Here is a 25973-nt window from a genome sequence, read left to right on the forward strand (position 1 = left end):
TGCCGTAATGTGTAAAGAGGGGACGATGTCTGCCGAAATGTGTAAAAACGGGATGCTGTCTGCTGTAATGTGTAAAAAGGGGACGCTGTCTTCCGTAATGTGTAAAAAATGGACGCTGTCTGCCGTAATGTGTAAAAAAGGGGGCGCTGTCTGCCGTAATGTGTAAAAAGGGGACGCTGACTGCCATAATGTGTAAAGAGGGGACGATGTCTGCCGTAATGTGTAAAAAGGGGATGCTGTCTGCTGTAATGTGTAAAAAGGGGACGCTGTCTTCCGTAATGTGTAAAAAATGGACGCTGTCTGCCGTAATGTGTAAAAAGGGGGGCGCTGTCTGCCGTAATGTGTAAAAAGGGGACGCTGACTGCCGTAATGTGTAAAGAGGGAACGATGTCTGCCGTAATGTGTAAAAAGAGGATGCCGTCTGCCATAATGTGTAAAAAGGGGACGCTGTCTGCCATAATGTGCAAAAAGGGGGATGCTGTCTGCCGTAATGTGTAAAAAGGGGGACTGGCTGCCATAATGTGTAAAAATGGGGACTGTCTGCCGTAATGTGTAAAAGGGGCTCTACCTGGTGTAGTGGCGCTACTGTGCACCATAATTTGAATAATGGAGACTACTGTGCACCGTAGTATGAATTGATATTATTTCGTGGCCACACCCCTTCCCCATGAAGCCATGCCCCTATATTTTTGGCATGCGCCTGCGGCGCGCACTGCCCCTCTTTTACATAAGCGGGGGCGCCAATGCCGCTTCTTGCAGACAGAGCTAAAATGCCTAGTTACGGCACTGCATACAGACATAGGCACATATGGACATAGAGGAGCACATACACACATAGGCACATATGGACATAGAGGGGCACATACAGACATAGGCACATAAAGACAGAGGAGCACATATATGCATACTGTAGGCCACTTGCCACTGGAATGACTTCAAACCCCTGGATTCTGCCCCACAGCACAGGTCACACCCCCACAGCACAGGACACGCCCTCACATCACTATTCACACGACCACAGCACTGGTGGCACACAATAGGCCCTTCAACAATTTCAGCTCCAGGCCCTTGTGGACCTTAATCTGCCACTGATTATAGGGTCTGGAATTCTTACTTCACCTGGTGTGCTGATAAAAATTATGATGCATACAGATTCAGAACTTCCAGGAATTCTGGCTTTTCTGCAACGCGGCGTGGATTTAGGCCTTCGTCTGGCCTCCCTCAAGGTTCATATATCTGCCTTGTCGGTTTGGTTTCAGAGAAAAATTTCATCTATACCTGACGTTTATACAGTCACTCAGGGTGCCTTACGGATTCAGCCTCCCTATGTCCTTCCTGTGGCTCCATGGGATCTGTCTGTTGTCCTGAATGCCCTGCAAGAGTCTCCATTTGAACCTCTTGAGTCGGTGGATCTTAAATGGCTTACAGCCAAGGTCTTGTTTTACTGGCTACTGCCTCTGATAGAAGGGTGTTGGACTTAGGCGCTTTGTCCTATCGTCCACCCTTTGTGATATTTCATCGTGACCAGGCAGTTCTTAGAACTTGCCCAGGTTATTTACCTAAGGTGGTGTAATCTTTTCTTTGGATGTGGTAAGGGCTCTCCGTATATATGTGGAGAGGACTTCCTCTATCAGGAGGTCAGATACCCTTTTTGTCTTGTTTAGTTTTCACAAATGTGGCTGGCCAACGAATAAGCAAACCTTGGATGGATTAGAATGGTGATTGCACAAGCTTATGCACAGGCTGGACTCCCAGCTTCTGCTGCTATTAAAGCCCATTCTACTCGGTCTGTTGGACCTTCTTGGGCGGCCCGCCATACCATGTCCACAGAACAATTGTGCAAGGCGGCTACGTGGTCCTCAGTGAACACGTTCATTAGGTTCTATGCCTTTGATACTTCTGCCTCCCAGGATGCTTCCTTTGGACGCCGGGTTCTCATACCCGCTAAGATGCGTCCCCTTCCTTGAGGAACAGCTTTAGGACATCCTCTGATGTTTCCCATGTGCGTCAGGGTGGGTGCCCTGTGGAACACAATGTACACTGCTGCAGAAAAGGAGCGTTATGGTAGACTTACCCTGGTTAACTCTCTCTGCGAGGTACATTGGGTTCCACAGGGCACCCACCCTGACGCACCTAGCTTCTATGGGTTTGTATGGAATTAGCCACTGTTCCCTTCTCCTGTTGTGATAATGTGGTTCTATGTGATTAGCTTCTGCTTTCTCTCTTGCCTGCTCCTGCATTTGACTGGTTAATGAAACTGAGCTCCAGTGACTGTAGGCGGGGTTTATAGAGGAGGCCCCAATGCATTCTGGGACAGCCTAAAGCTTTAGCCTGTTGGTGCCTCTCGATCGAGATCTACTCTACACCCCGATGTTTCCCTGTGGAACCCAATGTACCTCGCAGAAAGAGAGTTAACCATGGTAAGTCTACCATAACTCTCCTTTTCATGGATTGAGAGAAACGGCCAGATCCATTTGCCCTAGAGTCAACAAGCGATAAGTAAAGATGCATGTGTTTGCTATAGCACATGCCCAGTTTGCTAGATGCTACTGCATTCGGAATTGCATGTAACTCAGAATCAGACCCTCGGTTGTAAGTAAAGTGAAATCCAAGGAGATGCTGGCAACTTCCACTTTAAGGCTATAGTTTTCCTTATATAAAACAATAATGATTATAGTACAGCATATTCAGACTTCTGGCAGTTTAGTTTCTGCATACCATCAATAAGGTTCACATATATATACTTATTTATCACCAGTTGTATTGATATCTGTTACTATATCCTATACCTGCTGTATTGAGGATCTCTCCACCACAATTACATACATCAGGAGGCATGAAAGAAGGTCCCTATGCGCTGTTACGAAAAGGGAGTGTGTCCTAATGAAAAGGGGGGGTGACTTACCGTGAATGATGTGCTCACGAGCCACGCCTCCGATTTCCATCGAAAGTGGGGGCACAGCCAGCGCTCTGTGAGCTGTTGCTCATGCCCCCAGTCCCTCTGGCTCATTGGAATAGACGCAGCGTCCATTCACCTCTGCTCTGCTCTGCTCTGAACTGAGCAGAGCAGGGAGTGATATGGAGCCTCCCAACTGCCCCCTTCCACCCACAGCGGGACACTGCAGCCCGCGGGAGGGTCAGTGGGACAGACCCAAGAGAATGGGATTGTCTCGTGAAAATCGGGACAGTTGGGAGGTATGCAAATAGAAAAATACCCACCCATAAAAGTATAAAGTCTATACTGTACAGTAGCTGTGGAAAATAGGTTTAAGACTTCCAGTGATTCTTGCTGATGCATATGGGTGATGGGTCCCTATTTTGCTTTAACTTCAGATAAGATGTTGCAAATTGATGAGGACAACTGATTATGATCTACTGATACAGATTTAATTTTGTCCCCTGATCCAGCTTCAAATATAAATCTTTCTGCACGTTACATTTGCCCCACCTGCAGTGCAACATGGTTTTGCGCAGTTGCTTGATAATTTGCTATACATACAAATGTGAATCAACTCCATGGATCAGACTGTCGACATCCACAGAATGCCAATATGTTCACAATGTAGACATCTGAACTGTCTCCATATTAAATAATGACAGCCATCAGGACAAGGTAAGACACTGCTAGACCACCAGGGACTGTTAGTTGACAGTTCATCATGCCGACATACCCATGTAGACATGGTCACTTTTTACATGCTGCATGTCGACAGTTTGACCATGTTGACATACAGTAACTATCGTCCAGTTGTACCCAACCACAGTATGTTTGTCCAGTGCAATATACATTGTGAACTTGTTTCACTCACTTCTTATATGTTGGTTGTTTGTGCTCATGAAATAATTATAATAATCTGATTATTAGAATAAATATTAGAATCTGTTTTGTTTTACATTCTGTATTTTATACTTCAGCATCTGTTTAGTATTGGAGAGTGTTAATCACCATATTTAAAGCATCCTGTTACTCGTTTTGTAGTTCCAGTGTTGTGGCGCAAATAATTTTACAGACTGGTTTAACACCAGTTCTTCAAACTCCGTACCTCCCAGTTGTTGCAGAATAATCCAGCAGAAGTGTGGAGAAGATGCACTGGGAAATGTTGAGAAGCTGCACCCAGAGGTAAATGTCATGATTGACACAGTGGAGTTTTTTGTATTAAATTTCAATTACTGGTATAATCTCGTCAGGAGGAGTTCTTATATTTTCTGAACCCCGCCTCTTTACTAACTTTATGGATAAGTATATGTTTGATGGTCTGTCCCAATAAAATAACCATGACCTTGAATAAAGGAATCTGCACTTTACCTATCATGTTCAAGTTTGAACTTTACAACTCGAGCCATTGAAGAACACTGGCCTATCAAACTAGATATTCCTCATTAAGTACAGGTCTTTCATTTACCTTGATGATATATGATTAATCAAAGGGAGACAACTAGAGATGAGCTAACTTCACGATCCGAGACGGGAACAGAGTCTGGCTTGGGACTTCCCACCAGACTCAGATCCCAGAACAAGGCAAAATGCTATCATCCTGCTGTCGGATTTTGGATTCCATATAAAGAGCCGGGCATCGCCACTATTTTCACTCCGGACTTGAAGAGTGTGGGAGACAGACCTCTGTCTCTGTGTGGGTGGTGGCGTTGGGTGGGGTCTGTGTGTGCTTTTTAGGGATGCTGTCCTGTGTGCTGTTAGGGGTACTGTCCAGTCACTGTGGTGACCCGTGCTGTTAGGGGTGCAGTCCTGTCACTGTGGTGCCCTGTGTTGTTATGGGTGCTGCAGCAGTACATGGGTGTTGCTGTCCTGTCAATGTGATGTACAGGGGCACTGTCCTGTATGCTGTAAAAATGACAGGGGTGTTGTAAAGGTAAACTGGCCCTGTCTTGTATGCTGTAAAATTACAGGGGTGCTGTAAAAATAAATGTACACTGGCCCTGTCCTGTATGCTGTGAAAATAAATGTACACTGGCACTGTCCTGTATGCTGTAAAAATATAGGGGTGCTCTGAAAATAAATATACACTGGCCCGGTCCTGTATGCTGTAAAAATACAGGGGTGCTGTGAAAATGTACACTGTCCCTGTCTTGTATGCTGGAAAAATATAGGGGTGCTTTGAAAATAAATGTACACTGGTCCTGTCTTGTATGCTGTAAAATTACAGGGGTGCTGTGAAAATACAGGAGTGCTAGTTCTGTCCTGTATGCTGTAAAAATACAGGGCTGCTGTTGTTAAAATAAAGGTACACTGGGACAAATACTATCTGCGCAAACCCCTTTGGTTTAGGAGAACGTTAGTTTGGAAAAAGTGGGGAAAAGAATAGTGTGAAGGACAGAGAAAAGTATAAAAGTTATAGAATAGATGATGAGAAAGACCGTAGTGGTCAAGTGTAATGGTTAGCCAAAATGGTGCAGCCGACAGATAAACTAGTACCCTTGCTAGCACGAACTGGAGTCAAAAACAAGAAAATACCTTGGCGCACCAGGGGTTATAGAAAGAGTATCAGAAGGAGTAGGTCAGACTGATTAAATCTAAATTTATTTGTGTATTAAAACATATTAAAACATGCTATAAAATCATGAAATTTCATCCAGAGAGTTAACAATTTTATCTTCGCATAATCTGATAAACATAATGGTGTAATGATTATGTCAATTTACTGCCTTTCACAGATAATCATACTAGAGATGAGCGGGTTCGGTTTCTCTGAATCCGAACCCGCACGAACTTCATGTTTTTTTTCACGGGTCCGAGCGACTCGGATCTTCCCGCCTTGCTCGGTTAACCCGAGAGCGCCCGAACGTCGTCATGACGCTGTCGGATTCTCGCGAGACTCGGATTCTATATAAGGAGCCGCGCGTCGCCGCCATTTTCACACGTGCATTGAGATTGATAGGGAGAGGACGTGGCTGGCGTCCTCTCCATTTAGATTAGAAGAGAGAGAGAGAGAGAGAGATTGACCTGATTTACTGGAGCTTAGGAGTACTGTAGAACTGTAGAGAGTGCAGAGTTTACTAGTGACTGACCACAGTGACCACCAGACAGTGCAGTTTTATTTAATATATCCGTTCTCTGCCTGAAAAAAACGATACACAGTGACTCAGTCACATACCATATCTGTGTGCACTGCTCAGCCCAGTGTGCTGCATCATCTATGTATATATCTGACTGTGCTCAGCTCACACATCTTATAATTGTGGGGGAGACTGGGGAGCACTGCAGTGCCAGTTATAGGTTATAGCAGGAGCCAGGAGTACATATTATTATTAAAATTAAACAGTGCACACTTTTGCTGCAGGAGTGCCACTGCCAGTGTGACTGACCAGTGACCTGACCACACTGACCACCAGTATAGTTAGTAGTATAGTATACTATATTGTGATTGCCTGAAAAAGTTAAACACTCGTCGTGTGACTTCACTTGTGTGGTGTTTTTTTTTTTATTCTATAAAAAACTCATTCTGCTGACAGACAGTGTCCAGCAGGTCCGTCATTATATAATATATACCTGTCCGGCTGCAGTAGTGATATATATATATTTTTTATATCATTATTTATCATCCAGTCGCAGCAGACACAGTACGGTAGTTCACGGCTGTAGCTACCTCTGTGTCGGCACTCGGCAGTCCGTCCATAATTGTATACCACCTACCCGTGTTTTTTTTTCTTTCTTCTTTATACATACATACTACTACTACTACATCTCTTTATCAACCAGTCTATATTAGCAGCAGACACAGTACAGTACGGTAGTCCACGGCTGTAGCTACCTCTGTGTCGGCACTCGGCAGTCCGTCCATAATTGTATACCACCTACCCGTGTTTTTTTTTTCTTTCTTCTTTATACATACATACTACTATTACTACTACATCTCTTTATCAACCAGTCTATATTAGCAGCAGACACAGTACAGTACGGTAGTCCACGGCTGTAGCTACCTCTGTGTCGGCACTGGGCAGTCCGTCCATAATTGTATACCACCTACCCGTGGTTTTTTTTTCTTTCTTCTTTATACATACATACTACTACTACATCTCTTTATCAACCAGTCTATATTAGCAGCAAACACAGTACAGTACGGTAGTCCACGGCTGTAGCTACCTCTGTGTCGGCACTGGGCAGTCCGTCCATAATTGTATACCACCTACCCGTGGTTTTTTTTTCTTTCTTCTTTATACATACATACTACTACTACTACATCTCTTTATCAACCAGTCTATATTAGCAGCAGACACAGTACAGTACGGTAGTCCACGGCTGTAGCTACCTCTGTGTCGGCACTGGGCAGTCCGTCCATAATTGTATACCACCTACCCGTGGTTTTTTTTTCTTTCTTCTTTATACATACTTACTACTACTACATCTCTTTATCAACCAGTCTATATTAGCAGCAGACACAGTACAGTACGGTAGTCCACGGCTGTAGCTACCTCTGTGTCGGCACTGGGCAGTCCGTCCATAATTGTATACCACCTACCCGTGGTTTTTTTTTCTTTCTTCTTTATACATACATACTACTACTACATCTCTTTATCAACCAGTCTATATTAGCAGCAGACACAGTACAGTACGGTAGTCCACGGCTGTAGCTACCTCTGTGTCGGCACTGGGCAGTCCGTCCATAATTGTATACCACCTACCCGTGGTTTTTTTTTCTTTCTTCTTTATACATACATACTACTACTACTACATCTCTTTATCAACCAGTCTATATTAGCAGCAGACACAGTACAGTACGGTAGTCCACGGCTGTAGCTACCTCTGTGTCGGCACTCGGCAGTCCGTCCATAATTGTATACCACCTACCCGTGGTTTTTTTTTCTTTCTTCTTTATACATACATACTACTACTACATCTCTTTATCAACCAGTCTATATTAGCAGCAGACACAGTACAGTACGGTAGTCCACGGCTGTAGCTACCTCTGTGTCGGCACTCGGCAGTCCATCCATAATTGTATACTAGTATCCATCCATCTCCATTGTTTACCTGAGGTGCCTTTTAGTTGTGCCTATTAAAATATGGAGAACAAAAATGTTGAGGTTCCAAAATTAGGGAAAGATCAAGATCCACTTCCACCTTGTGCTGAAGCTGCTGCCACTAGTCATGGCCGAGACGATGAAATGCCAGCAACGTCGTCTGCCAAGGCCGATGCCCAATGTCATAGTACAGAGCATGTCAGATCCAAAACACCAAATATCAGTAAAAAAAGGACTCCAAAACCTAAAATAAAATTGTCGGAGGAGAAGCGTAAACTTGCCAATATGCCATTTACCACACGGAGTGGCAAGGAACGGCTGAGGCCCTGGCCTATGTTCATGGCTAGTGGTTCAGCTTCACATGAGGATGGAGGCACTCAGCCTCTCGCTAGAAAAATGAAAAGACTCAAGCTGGCAAAAGCAGTAGCACCGCAAAGAACTGTGCGTTCTTCGAAATCCCAAATCCACAAGGAGAGTCCAATTGTGTCGGTTGCGATGCCTGACCTTCCCAACACTGGACGTGAAGAGCATGCGCCTTCCACCATTTGCACGCCCACTGCAAGTGCTGGAAGGAGCACCCGCAGTCCAGTTCCTGATAGTCAGATTGAAGATGTCAGTGTTGAAGTACACCAGGATGAGGAGGATATGGGTGTTGCTGGCGCTGGGGAGGAAATTGACCAGGAGGATTCTGATGGTGAGGTGGTTTGTTTAAGTCAGGCACCCGGGGAGACACCTGTTGTCCGTGGGAGGAATAGGGCCGTTGACATGCCTGGTGAAAATACCAAAAAAATCAGCTCTTCGGTGTGGAAGTATTTCACCAGAAATGCGGACAACAGGTGTCAAGCCGTGTGTTCCCTTTGTCAAGCTGTAATAAGTAGGGGTAAGGACGTTAACCACCTCGGAACATCCTCCCTTATACGTCACCTGCAGCGCATTCATAATAAGTCAGTGACAAGTTCAAAAACTTGGGCCGACAGCGGAAGCAGTCCACTGACCAGTAAATCCCTTCCTCTTGTAACCAAGCTCACGCAAACCACCCCACCAACTCCCTCAGTGTCAATTTCCTCCTTCCCCAGGAATGCCAATAGTCTTGCAGGCCATGTCACTGGCAATTCTGACGAGTCCTCTCCTGCCTGGGATTCCTCCGATGCATCCTTGCGTGTAACGCCTACTGCTGCTGGCGCTGCTGTTGTTGCTGCTGGGAGTCGATGGTCATCCCAGAGGGGAAGTCGTAAGCCCACTTGTACTACTTCCAGTAAGCAATTGACTGTCCAACAGTCCTTTGCGAGGAAGATGAAATATCACAGCAGTCATCCTGTTGCAAAGCGGATAACTGAGGCCTTGACAACTATGTTGGTGTTAGACGTGCGTCCGGTATCCGCCATTAGTTCACAGGGAACTAGACAATTTATTGAGGCAGTGTGCCCCCGTTACCAAATACCATCTAGGTTCCACTTCTGTAGGCAGGCGATACCGAGAATGTACACGGACGTCGGAAAAAGACTCACCAGTGTCCTAAAAAATGCAGTTGTACCCAATGTCCACTTAACCACGGACATGTGGACAAGTGGAGCAGGGCAGGGTCAGGACTATATGACTGTGACAGCCCACTGGGTAGATGTATGGACTCCCGCCGCAAGAACAGCAGCGGCGGCACCAGTAGCAGCATCTCGCAAACGCCAACTCTTTCCTAGGCAGGCTACGCTTTGTATCACCGCTTTCCAGAATACGCACACAGCTGAAAACCTCTTACGGCAACTGAGGAAGATCATCGCAGAATGGCTTACCCCAATTGGACTCTCCTGTGGATTTGTGGCATCGGACAACGCCAGCAATATTGTGTGTGCATTAAATATGGGCAAATTCCAGCACGTCCCATGTTTTGCACATACCTTGAATTTGGTGGTGCAGAATTTTTTAAAAAACGACAGGGGCGTGCAAGAGATGCTGTCGGTGGCCAGAAGAATTGCGGGACACTTTCGGCGTACAGGCACCACGTACAGAAGACTGGAGCACCACCAAAAACTACTGAACCTGCCCTGCCATCATCTGAAGCAAGAAGTGGTAACGAGGTGGAATTCAACCCTCTATATGCTTCAGAGGTTGGAGGAGCAGCAAAAGGCCATTCAAGCCTATACAATTGAGCACGATATAGGAGGTGGAATGCACCTGTCTCAAGTGCAGTGGAGAATGATTTCAACGTTGTGCAAGGTTCTGATGCCCTTTGAACTTGCCACACGTGAAGTCAGTTCAGACACTGCCAGCCTGAGTCAGGTCATTCCCCTCATCAGGCTTTTGCAGAAGAAGCTGGAGGCATTGAAGAAGGAGCTAAAAGGGAGCGATTCCGCTAGGCATGTGGGACTTGTGGATGCAGCCCTTAATTCGCTTAACAAGGATTCACGGGTGGTCAATCTGTTGAAATCAGAGCACTACATTTTGGCCACCGTGCTCGATCCTAGATTTAAAACCTACCTTGGATCTCTCTTTCCGGCAGACACAAGTCTGCTGGGGTGCAAAGACCTGCTGGTGACAAAATTGTCAAGTCAAGCGGAACGCGACCTGTCAACATCTCCTCCTTCACATTCTCCCGCAACTGGGGGTGCGAGGAAAAGGCTCAGAATTCCGAGCCCACCCGCTGGCGGTGATGCAGGGCAGTCTGGAGCGACTGCTAATGCTGACATCTGGTCCGGACTGAAGGACCTGACAACGATTACGGACATGTCGTCTACTGTCACTGCATATGATTCTCTCAACATTGAAAGAATGGTGGAGGATTATATGAGTGACCGCATCCAAGTAGGCACGTCACACAGTCCGTACTTATACTGGCAGGAAAAAGAGGCAATTTGGAGGCCCTTGCACAAACTGGCTTTATTCTACCTAAGTTGCCCTCCCACAAGTGTGTACTCCGAAAGAGTGTTTAGTGCCGCCGCTCACCTTGTCAGCAATCGGCGTACGAGGTTACATCCAGAAAATGTGGAGAAGATGATGTTCATTAAAATTAATTATAATCAATTCCTCCGCGGAGACATTGACCAGCAGCAATTGCCTCCACAAAGTACACAGGGAGCTGAGATGGTGGATTCCAGTGGGGACGAATTGATAATCTGTGAGGAGGGGGATGTACACGGTGATATATCGGAGGATGATGATGAGGTGGACATCTTGCCTCTGTAGAGCCAGTTTGTGCAAGGAGAGATTAATTGCTTCTTTTTTGGTGGGGGTCCAAACCAACCCGTCATATCAGTCACAGTCGTGTGGCAGACCCTGTCACTGAAATGATGGGTTGGTTAAAGTGTGCATGTCCTGTTTATACAACATAAGGGTGGGTGGGAGGGCCCAAGGACAATTCCATCTTGCACCTCTTTTTTCTTTTATTTTTCTTTGCGTCATGTGCTGTTTGGGGAGGGTTTTTTGGAAGGGACATCCTGCGTGACACTGCAGTGCCACTCCTAGATGGGCCCAGTGTTTGTGTCGGCCACTAGGGTCGCTAATCTTACTCACACAGCTACCTCATTGCGCCTCTTTTTTTCTTTGCGTCATGTGCTGTTTGGGGAGGGTTTTTTGGAAGGGACATCCTGCGTGACACTGCAGTGCCACTCCTAGATGGGCCAGGTGTTTGTGTCGGGCACTTGGGTCGCTGAGCTTAGTCACACAGCTACCTCATTGCACCTCTTTTTTTCTTTGCGTCATGTGCTGTTTGGGGAGTGTTTTTTGGAAGGGCCATCCTGCGTGACACTGCAGTGCCACTCCTAGATGGGCCAGGTGTTTGTGTCGGCCACTAGGGTCGCTTAGCTTAGTCATCCAGCGACCTCGGTGCAAATTTTAGGACTAAAAATAATATTGTGAGGTGTGAGGTATTCAGAATAGACTGAAAATGAGTGGAAATTATGGTTTTTGAGGTTAATAATAATATGGGATCAAAATGACCCCCAAATTCTATGATTTAAGCTGTTTTTTAGGGTTTTTTGAAAAAAACACCCGAATCCAAAACACACCCGAATCTGACAAAAAAAATTCGGTGAGGTTTTGCCAAAACGCGGTCGAACCCAAAACACGGCCGCGGAACCGAACCCAAAACCAAAACACAAAACCCGAAAAATTTCAGGCGCTCATCTCTAAATCATACATTCATGTTAGTGTATCAATGCTTATTACTGATATAATTCAATAATCGCCCCAAAGGCGTAGAAAGAAGTCCCGAGATCTGCTCATCCCACGTAGATGACACTTAATGTCCTTTAGAGGAACAGTCTCTAAATTGTGTGGACTTTCTTATATATATATATATATATATATATATATATATATAGCCGTGTGCCGCCTCGTCCCCGTAGCTCAATGTGGTGGCTCACAAACTTTTTGGGACGGTCACGGATCACTTTACCCTTCCACTGCGGCCATTTTTAATATGCAGGTAGCTCCCAGCACTCTCCTATATTACCCACTACGAATGTGTGAGCTGGTGCTTGTTAGGTTATGGTACCTGTAGGTTGTAGCGTTTAGAGTACTCCGTTCCCTCCTCTCCCGGGTCCGTACCTTGTTGTACCTCGTGGACCTCCGGTGGGGCCGGTCAGCCGATTCCCAGAGCTTCGATACACCTCGTATCGTCTGGCTCGCAAGCGTGGAACGCAGGCCAGTTGCTTCCGGTTTTGCGGCTTCCGGCTTCCAGGGATACGTCTCGTCAGCAAATCAGCGGCAGTTCAGGTCGGGCTCCGGCTCCTGTCATTAGCATGCAGCGATCCTCACACTGGCCCTGTCCTATATGCTGTAAAAATACAGGGGTGCTGTGAAAATACAGGGGTACTTGTTCTGTCCTGTTTGCTGTAAAAAAAAAAAAAAAAAAAAAAAATACAGGAGTGTTGTAAAGGTACACTGGTCCTGTCTTGTATGCTGTGAAAATACAGGGGTGCCGGGTCTGTCTTTATATGCTGTAAAATTACAGTGGTGCTGTGAAAATAAAGGTATACTGGTCCTGTCTTGTGTGCTGTAAAATTACAGGGGTGCTGTGAAAATAAATGTACACTGACCCTGTCCTGTATGCTGTAAATATACAGGGGTGCTGTTGTTAAAGTAAAGATACACTGTCCCTGTCCTGTATGCTGTAGAAACACAGGGGTGCTGTTGTTAAAATATAGAGATGCTGTCCATGTCCTGATTGCTGTAAAAATACAGGGTTGCTGTGAAAATAAAGGGGCACTGTTCTGAGTGCTATAATAATAAGTGGGTGCTGTCCTGTGAAATGGAGAACAAAAATTTGGGTGAAAAAATAGTGAAAGATCAGGGACCACCTCCAGTTCCTAGTGCTGAAGCTGCTGCTGCCACCAGTCATGACATTGATAATGCAATTCCATCAACGTCATCTGCTTAGGCCAATGCCTAATGTCATAGAGGGCATGTAACATCCAAGAAGCAAAAATTTATAACAAAAAATAAGATATTATCTGATGAGAAACGTAAAATTGGCAATATGCCATTCACGACACAAAGTGGCAAGGAAAGGCTAAGGCCTTGGCCTATGTTCATGACTGGTGGTCCAGCTTCTCATGAAGATGGAAGCCCTCCTCCTTCTCGAAAATTAAAAAAAAAATAAGCTTGTTAAAGCACAGGAAAAAACAACTGCATTCAGAGGTATCACAAAGTGTACCCATGGTTGCGATGTCTAGGTCTGACCTTCCCAAGACTGTGTGGGAAGAGGAGGCTCCTACCACCATTTGCACACTCTCTGCAAGTGCTGGGAAGAGCACCGCCAGTCCAGTTGCTGATATTGAGATTGAGGATGTCACTGTAGAAGTTCACCAGGATGAGGAGGATGTTGACGATGAGGATTCTGATGGTGATGTGGTTTGTTTGAATAAGGCACAAGTGAAGACAGTTGTTGTCCATGGGATAAAAAAGCCCATTGTCATGCCTGGGTAAAATTATAAAAAAATCCACCTCATCGGTGTGGCATTATTTCATCACAAATACGGACAACAGGTGTCAAGCCATGTGTTGCCTTTTGTCAAGTCATAATAAGTAGGGGCAAGGACGTTAACCACCTAGGAACATCCTCCCTTATGCCTCACCTGCAGCGCATTCATCATAAGTCATTGTCAAGTTCAGAAACTTTGGGTAATAGTGCAAGCAGTCCACTGACACCTAAATCCCTTTTTCCTGTTGTGTCCAATCTCCTGCAATCCACACCACCAACTCCCTCAACGTTAATTTTCTCCTCAGTCAGGAATGTAAATAGTCCTGCAGGCCATGTCACTGGCATGACTGACAGTCCTCTCCTATCCGGGATTCCTCCAGAGGATCCTTGAGTGCTATGCCTACTGCTGCCGCTACTGTTGCTGCTGGGAGTCAATCGTCATCCCAGAGGGGAAGTCGGAAGACCACTTGTACTACTTTAACTAAGCAATTGACTGTCCAACAGTCCTATGCGAGGAAGATGAAATATAACAGCAGTCACCCTGTTGCAAAGCGGATTACTGAGGCCATAACAACTATGCTGGTGTTAGACGTGCGTCCGGTACCCGCCATTAATGCAGTGGGATTTAGACAGTTGATGGACGTACTGTGTCCCTGTTACCAAATTCCATCTAGATTCCACTTCACTAGGCAAACAATTCCCAGACTGTACACTGACATTAAGAAAAGTGTCCTCAGTGTCCTTAAAAATGCGGTTGTACCCACTGTCCACTTAACTACAGGCATGTGGACAAGTGGAGCACAGCAAACTAAGGACTTCATGACTGTGACAGCCCACTGAGTAGATGTATTGCCTCCTGCAGCAGCATGAGCAGCAGCATGAGCATCAGCATCTCACAAACACCAACTCGTTCCTAGGCACGCTATGCTGTGTATCACTGGTTTCCGTAAGAGGCACACCGCTGATAACCTCTTACAGAAACTAAGGGATTTGTAATATCTGACGCCACCAATATTGTGCGTGCATTACATCTGGGCAAATTACAGCAGGTCCCATGTTTTGCATACACAATTAATTTGGTGGTGCAGAATTTTTTTTAAAATGACAGGGGCGTGCAGAAGATTCTGTCGGTGGCCCCAAAAATTGCAGGCCACTTTTGACATTCATCGACTGCGTGCCGAAGACTGGAGCGCCAGCAAACACTCTTGAACCTGTCCTGCCATCAGCTGAAGCAAGAGGTAGTAACATGGTGGAATTCAACCCTCTGTATGCTTCAGAGGATGGAGGAGCAGCAAAAGGCCATTCAAGCCTATACATCCACCTACGATATAGGCAAAGGAGGGGAAATGCACCTGACTCAAGCGCAGTGGAGAAAGATTTCCATGTTGTGCAAGGTTCTCCAACCCTTCGAACTTGCCACACATGAAGTTAGTTCAGACACTGCCAGCTTGAGTCAGGTCATTCCCCTTATCAGGCTTTTGCAGAAGCAGCTGGAGAAGTTGAGGGAGGAGCTAAGATGGAGCGATTCCGCTAAGTATGTGGGACTTGTGGATGGAGCCCTTCATTCGCTTTGCCAGGACTCAAGGGTGGTCAATCTGTTGAAATCAGAGCACTACATTTTGGCCACTGTGCTCGATCCTAGGTTTAAAGCCTACGTTGTATCTCTTTCTGGCGGACACAAGTCTGCAGAGGTGCAAAGACCTGCTGGTGAGAAAATTGTCAGCTCAAGCGGAACATGACCCATCAACAGCTCCTCCTTCATTTTCTCCCGCAACTGGGACTGCGAGGAAAATAATAAAATTTCCTAGCCAGCCCGCTGGCGGTGATGCAGGGCAGTCAGGAGCAAGTGTTGACAACAATTTCTGCTATCAATTTCTGACATGTCTACTGTCACTGTATGTTATGCTGTCACCATTGAAAGAATGGTGGAGGATTATATCGGTGACAGCATCCAAGTAGGAAAGTCAGACAGTCTGTATGTATAATGGCAGGAAAAAGAGGCAATTTGGAGTCCCTTGCACAAACTGGCTTTATTTTACCTACTTTAAGTCCCCCCCCGCCCCCCTCCAATGTGTACTCCAAAAGAGGGTATAGTACAGCCGGTAACCTTGTCAGCGATCGGCGTAGGAGCTTACTTCCACAAAATGTGGAGAAGATGATGTTCATGAAAATGAATTATAAATTCCTCCAGGAAAACCTTTACCAGTAATTGCCTCCAGAAAGTACACAAGGACCTGTGATGGTGGATTCCAGTGGGAACGAATTAATACTCTGTGAGGATGAGGATGTAAACACTGAAAGGGGTGAGGAATCGGAGGATGAGGGCGACATCTTGCCTCTGTAGAGCCAGTTTGTGCAAGGAGAGATTAATTGCTTCTTTTTTGGTTGGGGCCCAAACAAGCCAATCATTTCAGCCACAGTCGTGTGGTCAGGGCCGGCTCTACCATTAGGCAGCTTTAGGTGGCTGCCTAGGGGCGCCAGTCCCTGGAGGGCGCCACTGAATTCATCTAGCAAAAAATTGAAGGATGTCTCTGTATACAACCTCCAACTTTTACACTGTGATGGCTGTTGCTGCGAGTCTAATCGGGTGCAGCCGCCGCTATCACGTACCACATAATGTCTCAGCACTTCCTCCATGCTGACACGTGTAATGGTACATAGCAGGAAGATGTAACTATGGCTCCCGAGGGACGCCCCCACGGCCTGTCCTCATAGCCCTTATGCACCTCCTCCAGGCCCATGGATCCCAGCACTCCAGGAGCAAGCAGCACCAGACTACATGTCTGAACCCAGCAGCATCGCTGTAATGTTGCTGCTGCCTGTAAGAGGAACCATGCCAGTTATGAGGGAAAACATTGAAACTTTTAGGTAAGTAACCCATGGGGGTTTCTGTGGAACCAAACACAGTACAGATCTTGAAATATAAGAAAAGAAACACCCAAAGGTGTTTCTACTCCCAGGCGCTTGATGCGAGGTTCACCACAGCAGCTATATATGAACAGGGGTTGGTCAGACCCCGAGTGATACAAACAATGGGGAAAGATATTAGCGCTTAATGGTCACAAATACAAAGGTGTGTCACATTCAAATCACAATTTATTGTAAAGGTAAAATGCAATGCATAATGGTGGTTAATACCACATAAAAACACTTAAATAAAAGAAATTGTGTAGCTCCCAATACTGGTTTAGCCTGTTGGAAATTGTTAGCAAGCATGGACCTGTTCCTATGATAGTCCCCTTAAATGGAAAAGTTCAATATCCTATTCGTGGATTAAATAATTACCACCAACGTATCTCGAGGCAATTAGGCGAATCTGCGTCCGCAAGAGTGCTGCTCCTCAGTGGGTGGTAATAGATGGCTTTCCACGGTAAGTAGGAAGGTCCTTGTATCCAATGGAATGTTCAACGGGGACTTGGTCCAGGTCCAGAGGTTCCAAAAGTGTGGGAGTATACACTAGCCAGCAGGTCTCACCGACGCGTTTCGTTGCATACAAGCAACTTTTTCAAGGTGCTGGAAGTCCTGCTGATGGTGATTTATATACCCTACCAATATGGTTGCTCATTAGCATATGTGATTGACTGTGACCACCTGTTTGTATAAAATGACCAAATAATGACAGACATCGGAGAAATAATATATTAATAATTAATAGCAATACAATTCATACATTTTGTATGTCCTTATACTTAAAATTTAAGAAAACTTATTTAATAAAAACCAGTCACATGACCGCTGTTTGATATGTCCAGGTTGGATTCTTCAAATACCTGGATTAATGATTGATGGCTGATAGGCTATAACTATAGGTATAGTGAGTGGGATATATCTCATGTTTTCCACCTCTCAGTAAAACTATGGGAACATCCCCCCCCGCTTGAAATCCCGCGGGAATAGGACCAGTGACGTAATAGTCAGACTGCACGGCCCCAGCCAATAAGCTATCCGTACGTGTGGACGGGGACAATGCACGAAATAGCGTCGCGTCATTCACCCGCGCCTGTAGAGGCGATGTGTAGCCTAGTTGTCATGGTGACGTTCTGACGTCACCAGCGTGTTATCGTGGGCAAATGCCGCGATATCTGGCTCCTGGGTTTCTTCCGGAAGTATCATTGCTAATGCACGTAGTGTGCAACTGGTTACCATTAGCAACACAGTATACAGACGGTTGCCATGGCGGCGGTCACCCGTATATAACCCGGTTCGCTAACCATCAAACATATATTGTTTTATAATGGGATTTAATTGAATCGGTCTCAAAAAAGAATAATAAATACTGCAACTGGTTTGTATTAAAACATCTGGCAATATCATAGATAAACATATATTGTTATCGTTACGGAATAGAAAGGATGACAACAAAAACAATCAATATAGGGAGCTATAAATTTATATATATGTGCATATCCCTTCAAACATCATTTCTTCTTATCCAATGGAATTCTAACAGATTAATCAGTATTATTACAACATCTGTATATAATTTAATAGCACAATCATAAGCATATAACAAAAAATAGAATTATTAATGAATAAATAAATGAAAAGAAAACATATAAGAATGAATATGCTCTCGTCTTTAATAAATAATCCCTGTAAGGAATCAAACTGTCTATGAGCATCACATAAATATTAATCATAGGCTCCAAAATGTAATCAATCGTTATTTTGAATTGAGCAGGAATGGGAAATTAGGATGAGAGAAAAAGCAGAAGCTGGATGACAAAAATATGGAGCTAGAGAGGAAAGGATGAGGCATTCGGAGTGTAAGTATCACAATATAGAATTGAGCTCCACCGCCTCATTTAATCCAGATGGATGAATGGTATCCAACCTGTACATCCAATAGAGTTCCTGTTTACAGAGTGTTTTGTAACGATCCCCTCCTCTTTTGGTCAATGCAATATGTTCAATGGCTATTAAGCTCAGGGAACTAGGATCACCACCATGTTTGTCCCTGAAATGACGAGAGACACTATGGGTGGGTACTTTATTAATAATGTTGCGGCGATGTTCCATGAAACGAACCTTAATACTACGAGTGGTGCGACCCACATATTTCTGATTGCAACCACATGTAAGGAGATAGATTATATAATTTGTGTCGCAATTCATAAAGCTAGCTAAACTGTATCTCTCTCCATTTTCAACGACAATATGGGTGGTCCTTCTAGGAATATGTTTGCAGGTTGTGCATTTGGTGGCCCCACAACGGTGGAAACCATCTGGATTAAATGAGGCGGTGGAGCTCAATTCTATATTGTGATACTTACACTCCGAATGCCTCATCCTTTCCTCTCTAGCTCCATATTTTTGTCATCCAGCTTCTGCTTTTTCTCTCATCCTAATTTCCCATTCCTGCTCAATTCAAAATAACGATTGATTACATTTTGGAGCCTATGATTAATATTTATGTGATGCTCATAGACAGTTTGATTCCTTACAGGGATTATTTATTAAAGACGAGAGCATATTCATTCTTATATGTTTTCTTTTCATTTATTTATTCATTAATAATTCTATTTTTTGTTATATGCTTATGATTGTGCTATTAAATTATATACAGATGTTGTAATAATACTGATTAATCTGTTAGAATTCCATTGGATAAGAAGAAATGATGTTTGAAGGGATATGCACATATATATAAATTTATAGCTCCCTATATTGATTGTTTTTGTTGTCATCCTTTCTATTCCGTAACGATAACAATATATGTTTATCTATGATATTGCCAGATGTTTTAATACAAACCAGTTGCAGTATTTATTATTCTTTTTTGAGACCGATTCAATTAAATCCCATTATAAAACAATATATGTTTGATGGTTAGCGAACCAGGTTATATACGGGTGACCGCCGCCATGGCAACCGTCTATATACTGTGTTGCTAATGGTAACCAGTTGCACACTACGTGCATTAGCAATGATACTTCCGGAAGAAACCCAGGAGCCAGATATCGCGGCATTTGCCCATGATAACACGCTGGTGACGTCAGAACGTCACCATGACAACTAGGCTACACATCGCCTCTACAGGCGCGGGTGAATGACGCGACGCTATTTCGTGCATTGTCCCCGTCCACACGTACGGATAGCGTATTGGCTGGGGCCGTGCAGTCTGACTATTACGTCACTGGTCCTATTCCCGCGGGATTTCAAGCGGGGGGGGATGTTCCCATAGTTTTACTGAGAGGTGGAAAACATGAGATATATCCCACTCACTATACCTATAGTTATAGCCTATCAGCCATCAATCATTAATCCAGGTATTTGAAGAATCCAACCTGGACATATCAAACAGCGGTCATGTGACTGGTTTTTATTAAATAAGTTTTCTTAAATTTTAAGTATAAGGACATACAAAATGTATGAATTGTATTGCTATTAATTATTAATATATTATTTCTCCGATGTCTGTCATTATTTGGTCATTTTATACAAACAGGTGGTCACAGTCAATCACATATGCTAATGAGCAACCATATTGGTAGGGTATATAAATCACCATCAGCAGGACTTCCAGCACCTTGAAAAAGTTGCTTGTATGCAACGAAACGCGTCGGTGAGACCTGCTGGCTAGTGTATACTCCCACACTTTTGGAACCTCTGGACCTGGACCAAGTCCCCGTTGAACATTCCATTGGATACAAGGACCTTCCTACTTACCGTGGAAAGCCATCTATTACCACCCACCGAGGAGCAGCACTCTTGCGGACGCAGATTCGCCTAATTGCCTCGAGATACGTTGGTGGTAATTATTTAATCCACGAATAGGATATTGAACTTTTCCATTTAAGGGGACTATCATAGGAACAGGTCCATGCTTGCTAACAATTTCCAACAGGCTAAACCAGTATTGGGAGCTACACAATTTCTTTTATTTAAGTGTTTTCATGTGGTATTAACCACCATTATGCATTGCATTTTACCTTTACAATAAATTGTGATTTGAATGTGACACACCTTTGTATTTGTGACCATTAAGCGCTAATATCTTTCCCCATTGACAGTACAGATCTTACAGCCCGATGGGTGGTTTGCACTTGTAAACCGCATAATAGGGAAAACACAAGCACTGGGGCACAATACAGTACATTATGGAGGGGGTCAGTCATGAACTTACAGATGGGGGTTTGGAACACAATAAGGAGCATGCAAATATATGGATGTGTGTATATAAGTATGTATACACATATACAATTAAATATCCTCACCAGACCCCATATGCAGATGCAATATATATATCCGGCACTCAGCAAAATGTGAAACTGGTCTCAGTGTCCTATACGATTCCTAACATGCCAGCTAGTGTGTATACATAGGGAGAAAGAATGGTCGTCACTCAAAGATTTAAAAGTTAATGTACATTGTGAACAATGGTGGTAATTCCAAGTTGATCGCAGCAGGATTTTTGTTAGCAATTGGGCGAAACCATGTGCACTGCAGGGGAGGCAGATATAACATGTGCAGAAAGAGTTAGATTTGGGTGGGTTATTTTGTTTCTGTGCAGGGTAAATACTGGCTGCTTTATTTTTACACTGCAAATTAGATTGCAGATTGAACACACCCCACCCAAATCTAACTCTCTCTGCACATGTTATATCTGCCTCCCCTGCAGTGCACATGGTTTTGCCCAATTGCTAAAAAAATCTTGCTGCGATCAACTTGGAATTACCTCCAATGTCACCAAATTTTGTGACTTTGATTACAATTTACTTTTTCACTTTAAAAGCCTTGTGTCGTCCCTTTTCTCAGTATGTGCATAATGATGTCATTCACACCCCCTTCCCCCCCCCAACTAGTGGCCACCTGCATCTCATCTCTGGGAGGTTGCGGGTAGGGGGGTTGCAGGTTAGGGGGTGCTAGGCTGAAGCTTTGCCTAGGGTGCAGAAAGACCTTGCACCGGCCCTGCATGTGGCAGACCCTGCCACTGAAATGATTGGTTTATTAAAGTGTGCATGTCCTATTTTTATACAACATAAGGGTGGGTGGGAGGGCCCAAGGACAATTCCATCTTGCACCTCTTTTTCTTTTATTTGCATTATGTACTCTTTGGGGCCTAGTTTTTAAAGCTGCCATCATGTCTGCCACTGCAGTGCCACTCGTAGATGGGCCACGTGTTTGTGCCGCTCACTTGTGTGGCTTAGCTTAGTCATCCAGCTACCTCAGTGCAACCTTTTGGCCTAAAAACAATATTGTGAGATGTTCAGAAGAGACTGGAAATGAATGTTATTGAGGTTAATAATACTGTAGGATAAAAAAACAAAAACAAATTCTGTGATTTTAGCTTTTTTTTATATGTCTTTTTAAAAAAAAAATCCAGATCCAAAACCAAAACCTGAAAGGGTGGATTTGGCAAAACCAATCGAGATCCAAAACACAAACGGAGATCCAGATTCAAAACCAAAACACAAAATCCGAAAAGTGTCCGGCGCACATCTCTAGAGATAACATACTGTATGTGGTCTTTTTGGTAGTTATTAAAGCTTGTAATTCTGCAGACTTGCTGTACTGTATCTGGCTTAGGGACGGAAGAGGAAATGAATACTATGTAAAAAGTATACAAAATGACTGAAGCAGCTTGTGATTCCTTACTTGCCCCGCTTGCTACTGTGATTTGTAAATGAAGGACAATGGGCTGTACCTAGAATCTCCCTCAATTCATTTGGGGGGGTTCAAGATTTTAGATTTGTAACTCTCACTCTATTGAACTGGCCTTTCCTCTTCTCTAGAATTCTTCAAAAACAGATTTACCTTGTTGGTGTCCCCCAGGGTTCTTTCCATGGCCCCCCCTCTTCTCCCTGTACACCACTGCCCTGGGTGCCCTCATAAGCTCCTTCAGCCTTCAATACCATCTCTACCTCTCATCTTATGACCTCTCCCCCTCTCTCCTCTCTTGGGTATCCAGCTGTTTCTCCGCCATCTCCTCCTCCTCCTCCTGCTCCTCCAAAACCGAACTCCCCCTTCCAAAATCTCCACCCCTACCCTCTTAATATCTCTATCACTGTTGACAACACCATCATCTCCCCCATTCCCCAACTCCACTGCTTGGGCGTCACTCTTGACTCCTCCCTCACCTTCACCCCCCACGTCCAATCTCTGGCTCAATCCTGTCTGTTCCAGCTACGCAATATCGCTCACATCAGGCCGTTCTTCTCTGAGTGTAACCAAATTTATTATCCGTTCACTAGTCATCTCACGGCTCGACTATTCCAACTTTCTACTTACTGCCCTCATATGCTCCCATCTCACTCCTCTACGATCTGTTTACAACTCCACAGCTATACTTAACTTCCTCTCCCGCTGCTTCACATCTTCCAATCCCCTTCAACAAAATCTGCACTGGCTCCTATTCTCTTACAGTATTCTCTTCAAACTTCTTACCCTCACATACAACACCCTTTTTAGCTCAACAGCTTCCTACATCTACAACCTCCTCTCCCTACATACTCCCTCCCGCCCTTTCCGGTTGACCAATGACCATCTTCTCTCCTCTTCCCTGGTCACTGCATTCCATTCATGAATCCAAGATTTGGCCTGTGCTGCCCTCTTCACATGAATGAGCTCCCTCTCTTAGTCTATCCCCGACCTTGCAAAACTTCAAACGCACACTGAAAACCCACCTGTGCCTCAAAGTGCACCCTTCCACTGTATAACCTAATCTCGAGGCCGCTCTGCTAATTCTCTGCCTCATACCTTGGCCATCTCTGTCTTGCTTACTTCCTGCCTTCAGGCCACCTTCCGCTTGCTTGTGCCTCATGTCACCTGTCTGTCCCCCCCACTCCTCCTAGATTGTAAGCTCCTTGGAGCAGGGCCCTCTTTCCTCCTGTTCTCACTGCCCTCATCTCTTGCGCATTAATTACAGCTCTCTTCTACTCGGCAACCATCTACTGTATATACCTGCATCTCCTTTCACTCATAACTGTTCATCTCTTCCAACAGCTGCATCCTGTTTTTTTTAAATGCAAATGTAAATCACTTTGAGTCCTATTGAAAGAAAAGATTATTATTATTATTATTATTATTATTATTTATTTATTTATTCTCTGAAAGTGCTATTACCAGGGTTACATTTTTGTGCTCAGAGGATTTTTCATTTGGGACATTAGAATTTGAGTTTAGAGGTTATTTATGATTTGTTTAGAACTTTACTATATCCACTTCATTATATTGGGGCATCGGGGGCGTGGCCTGGAGGCTGATCTGGCAGGCAGAATTTTACATGAGCTCCCAGGAACCTGGGAGTTCTTTTTGCTTTATTCAGCCTCCCCACGCCAGTTACCAGTGTTACCTGCCCTGTCCTGCTACATTAACCTGCTGGGATTGTGGTGAGCCAGTGCTGCAGAGTTGGGGAGCCGGTTTCCTGGCTCCCGTGGATTGCGGCCTACTCACTGCCCCTGACCTGGGGCCTCAATTAGTGGACTCCCCCCGCTGTGTTGCGGGCTCCCCCGAGACACCTGGCAGAGATCACTGGACATTGCCCCCGCCTTGGACTCACCCCATCCTGCACCGCTGACACGGACGAGCGGTAGAGGCGACTCGGGACCCGGCCGGAGCCAGGTGGGGAGCTCCGGAGTCCCAGCAGCGGCCATCTTTGTTTGCAGACACAGAGGGAGAGACAGTGGAAGCCCGGCGGAGGTGCCCCTCGGCATTCAGGTGACCCTCTCACGCCGTCCCAGCCCGCTCGGGGTGCTCTCCCCCCCTCCCGACTTTACTATTGGTGTGCGCACTTTCCTGCTACGGGCGGACTGCCAGGTGGGCCGCGGCCCCCCCTGGCAAAGTTTAGTGGTTCTCTGGGGTGACGCTCCTGGGAGCTCCCCCTGACGCCCAGTTACTTCTATCACACCCCGCACAGCCATCTGTGGCGAGATCCATCTGTCCAAAGGCCTCCCAGCTGCGGCCCTCAGCTGCATGTAGCGCAGCATCCTGCTTCCCCGGGCACTGATAGGGCCCCACCTGGGACTGTGCAGGCAGGATTTGCATGTCGTCCACCCTTGCTCCTAGCTGCCGGGTCCCTTCTCATTTATAGAGGCCTCCTGCCTCCTTCATTTCCCCCCCTCCACTGACTGGCACGCCGTCCCCTCTCGGGGCTCCCTGCAACTTTGCCACAACCTGCCAGCGTTACTGCTCCATACTGTAATGCGCCACTCTGGGCTCTTGTTTTCTACTATTTTACTTGGAGCCACCTGATGGCCATCTGAGACCAGGCCACGGGGAGTGACCGCTCCCCAGGAGCTATGCTGTTGTATGTATCTTACTGATCCTGACACATCCTGAGCTAATTGGAAACATCCTCCTTGCTATCCCCCCGTAGTATGGGGCGTACCTCGAAATCCTCTAGATGGAGCAACAACAATCAACCTCAAAGAGTCACGAGGTCTCAAGCGGACCTGAGGCCTTTCCTTCATCCTACGACCTCCCCACAGATGGAGAACCGTTCCTCTCACCGCCCTCCGACATCTCTCTCTGCTTCCTCGACCTCGAATCCAGCTGACAATATGGCTGACCCTGCGTCAGTGGGCGGCCGTGATCTCCGGGAAATCCTGACCTTCATGAGGTCCCTTCCTACCAAGCAAGACCTTCAAGACACTATTAGGTCTGAGCTTGCCTCCATTAAAAGCAAAATCTCACATCTGTCTGATCACTTGGTGAATCTGGAAGATCATCAAGAGGCTAATGTTTCCCTTATGTCTTTGTTGAGAGACTCCATCCTTGCTCAATCCAAGGAAATCCATGCCTTACAGTCCAGAATGATGGATATCGATAACAGAGGCAGACGGAATAACATCTGGGTCCGTGGTCTCCCGGAGGAAGTTCCCCAATCCGGATTAGTGGACGCTCTGACCAAGATATTTAATGAACTCTTGAATAAGGACTCAGACAACGTTATCACTTTTGACAGAGCCCTCAGGCCGATAGGCCTCTCCACTGACCGGCCCCGCGACGTTATCTGCCGGCTCCATTATTTCGCCCAGAAAGAGGAAATTATGTCCAAAGCCCGTCAATTGGACGGTATCGACTTCAATGGCTCTGAAATAAGCCTCTATCAAGATCTTTCCTGGTACGCGCTCCAGCAACG

General features: G+C 45.4%; 1 protein-coding gene across 3 annotated transcripts in view; it reads left to right on the forward strand.

Moving 5' to 3' along the window:
* LOC134943561 (CD63 antigen-like) overlaps nucleotides 1-25973 on the forward strand; it is a 260601-nt gene that overhangs the window by 224208 nt on the left and 10420 nt on the right. For 2 of the 3 annotated variants that reach the window (XM_063932333.1, XM_063932334.1), the window contains one exon: nucleotides 3980-4120. The exons of the other annotated variant lie outside the window; for it this stretch is intronic. In XM_063932333.1, coding sequence (XP_063788403.1) covers nucleotides 3980-4120 — 141 coding nt within the window. The remainder of the gene's footprint in view (nucleotides 1-3979; nucleotides 4121-25973) is intronic. 3 annotated transcript variants of the gene reach the window in all.

The sequence above is a fragment of the Pseudophryne corroboree genome, chromosome 7 (genome assembly GCF_028390025.1).
Source record: "Pseudophryne corroboree isolate aPseCor3 chromosome 7, aPseCor3.hap2, whole genome shotgun sequence".
NCBI lineage: Eukaryota > Metazoa > Chordata > Amphibia > Anura > Myobatrachidae > Pseudophryne > Pseudophryne corroboree.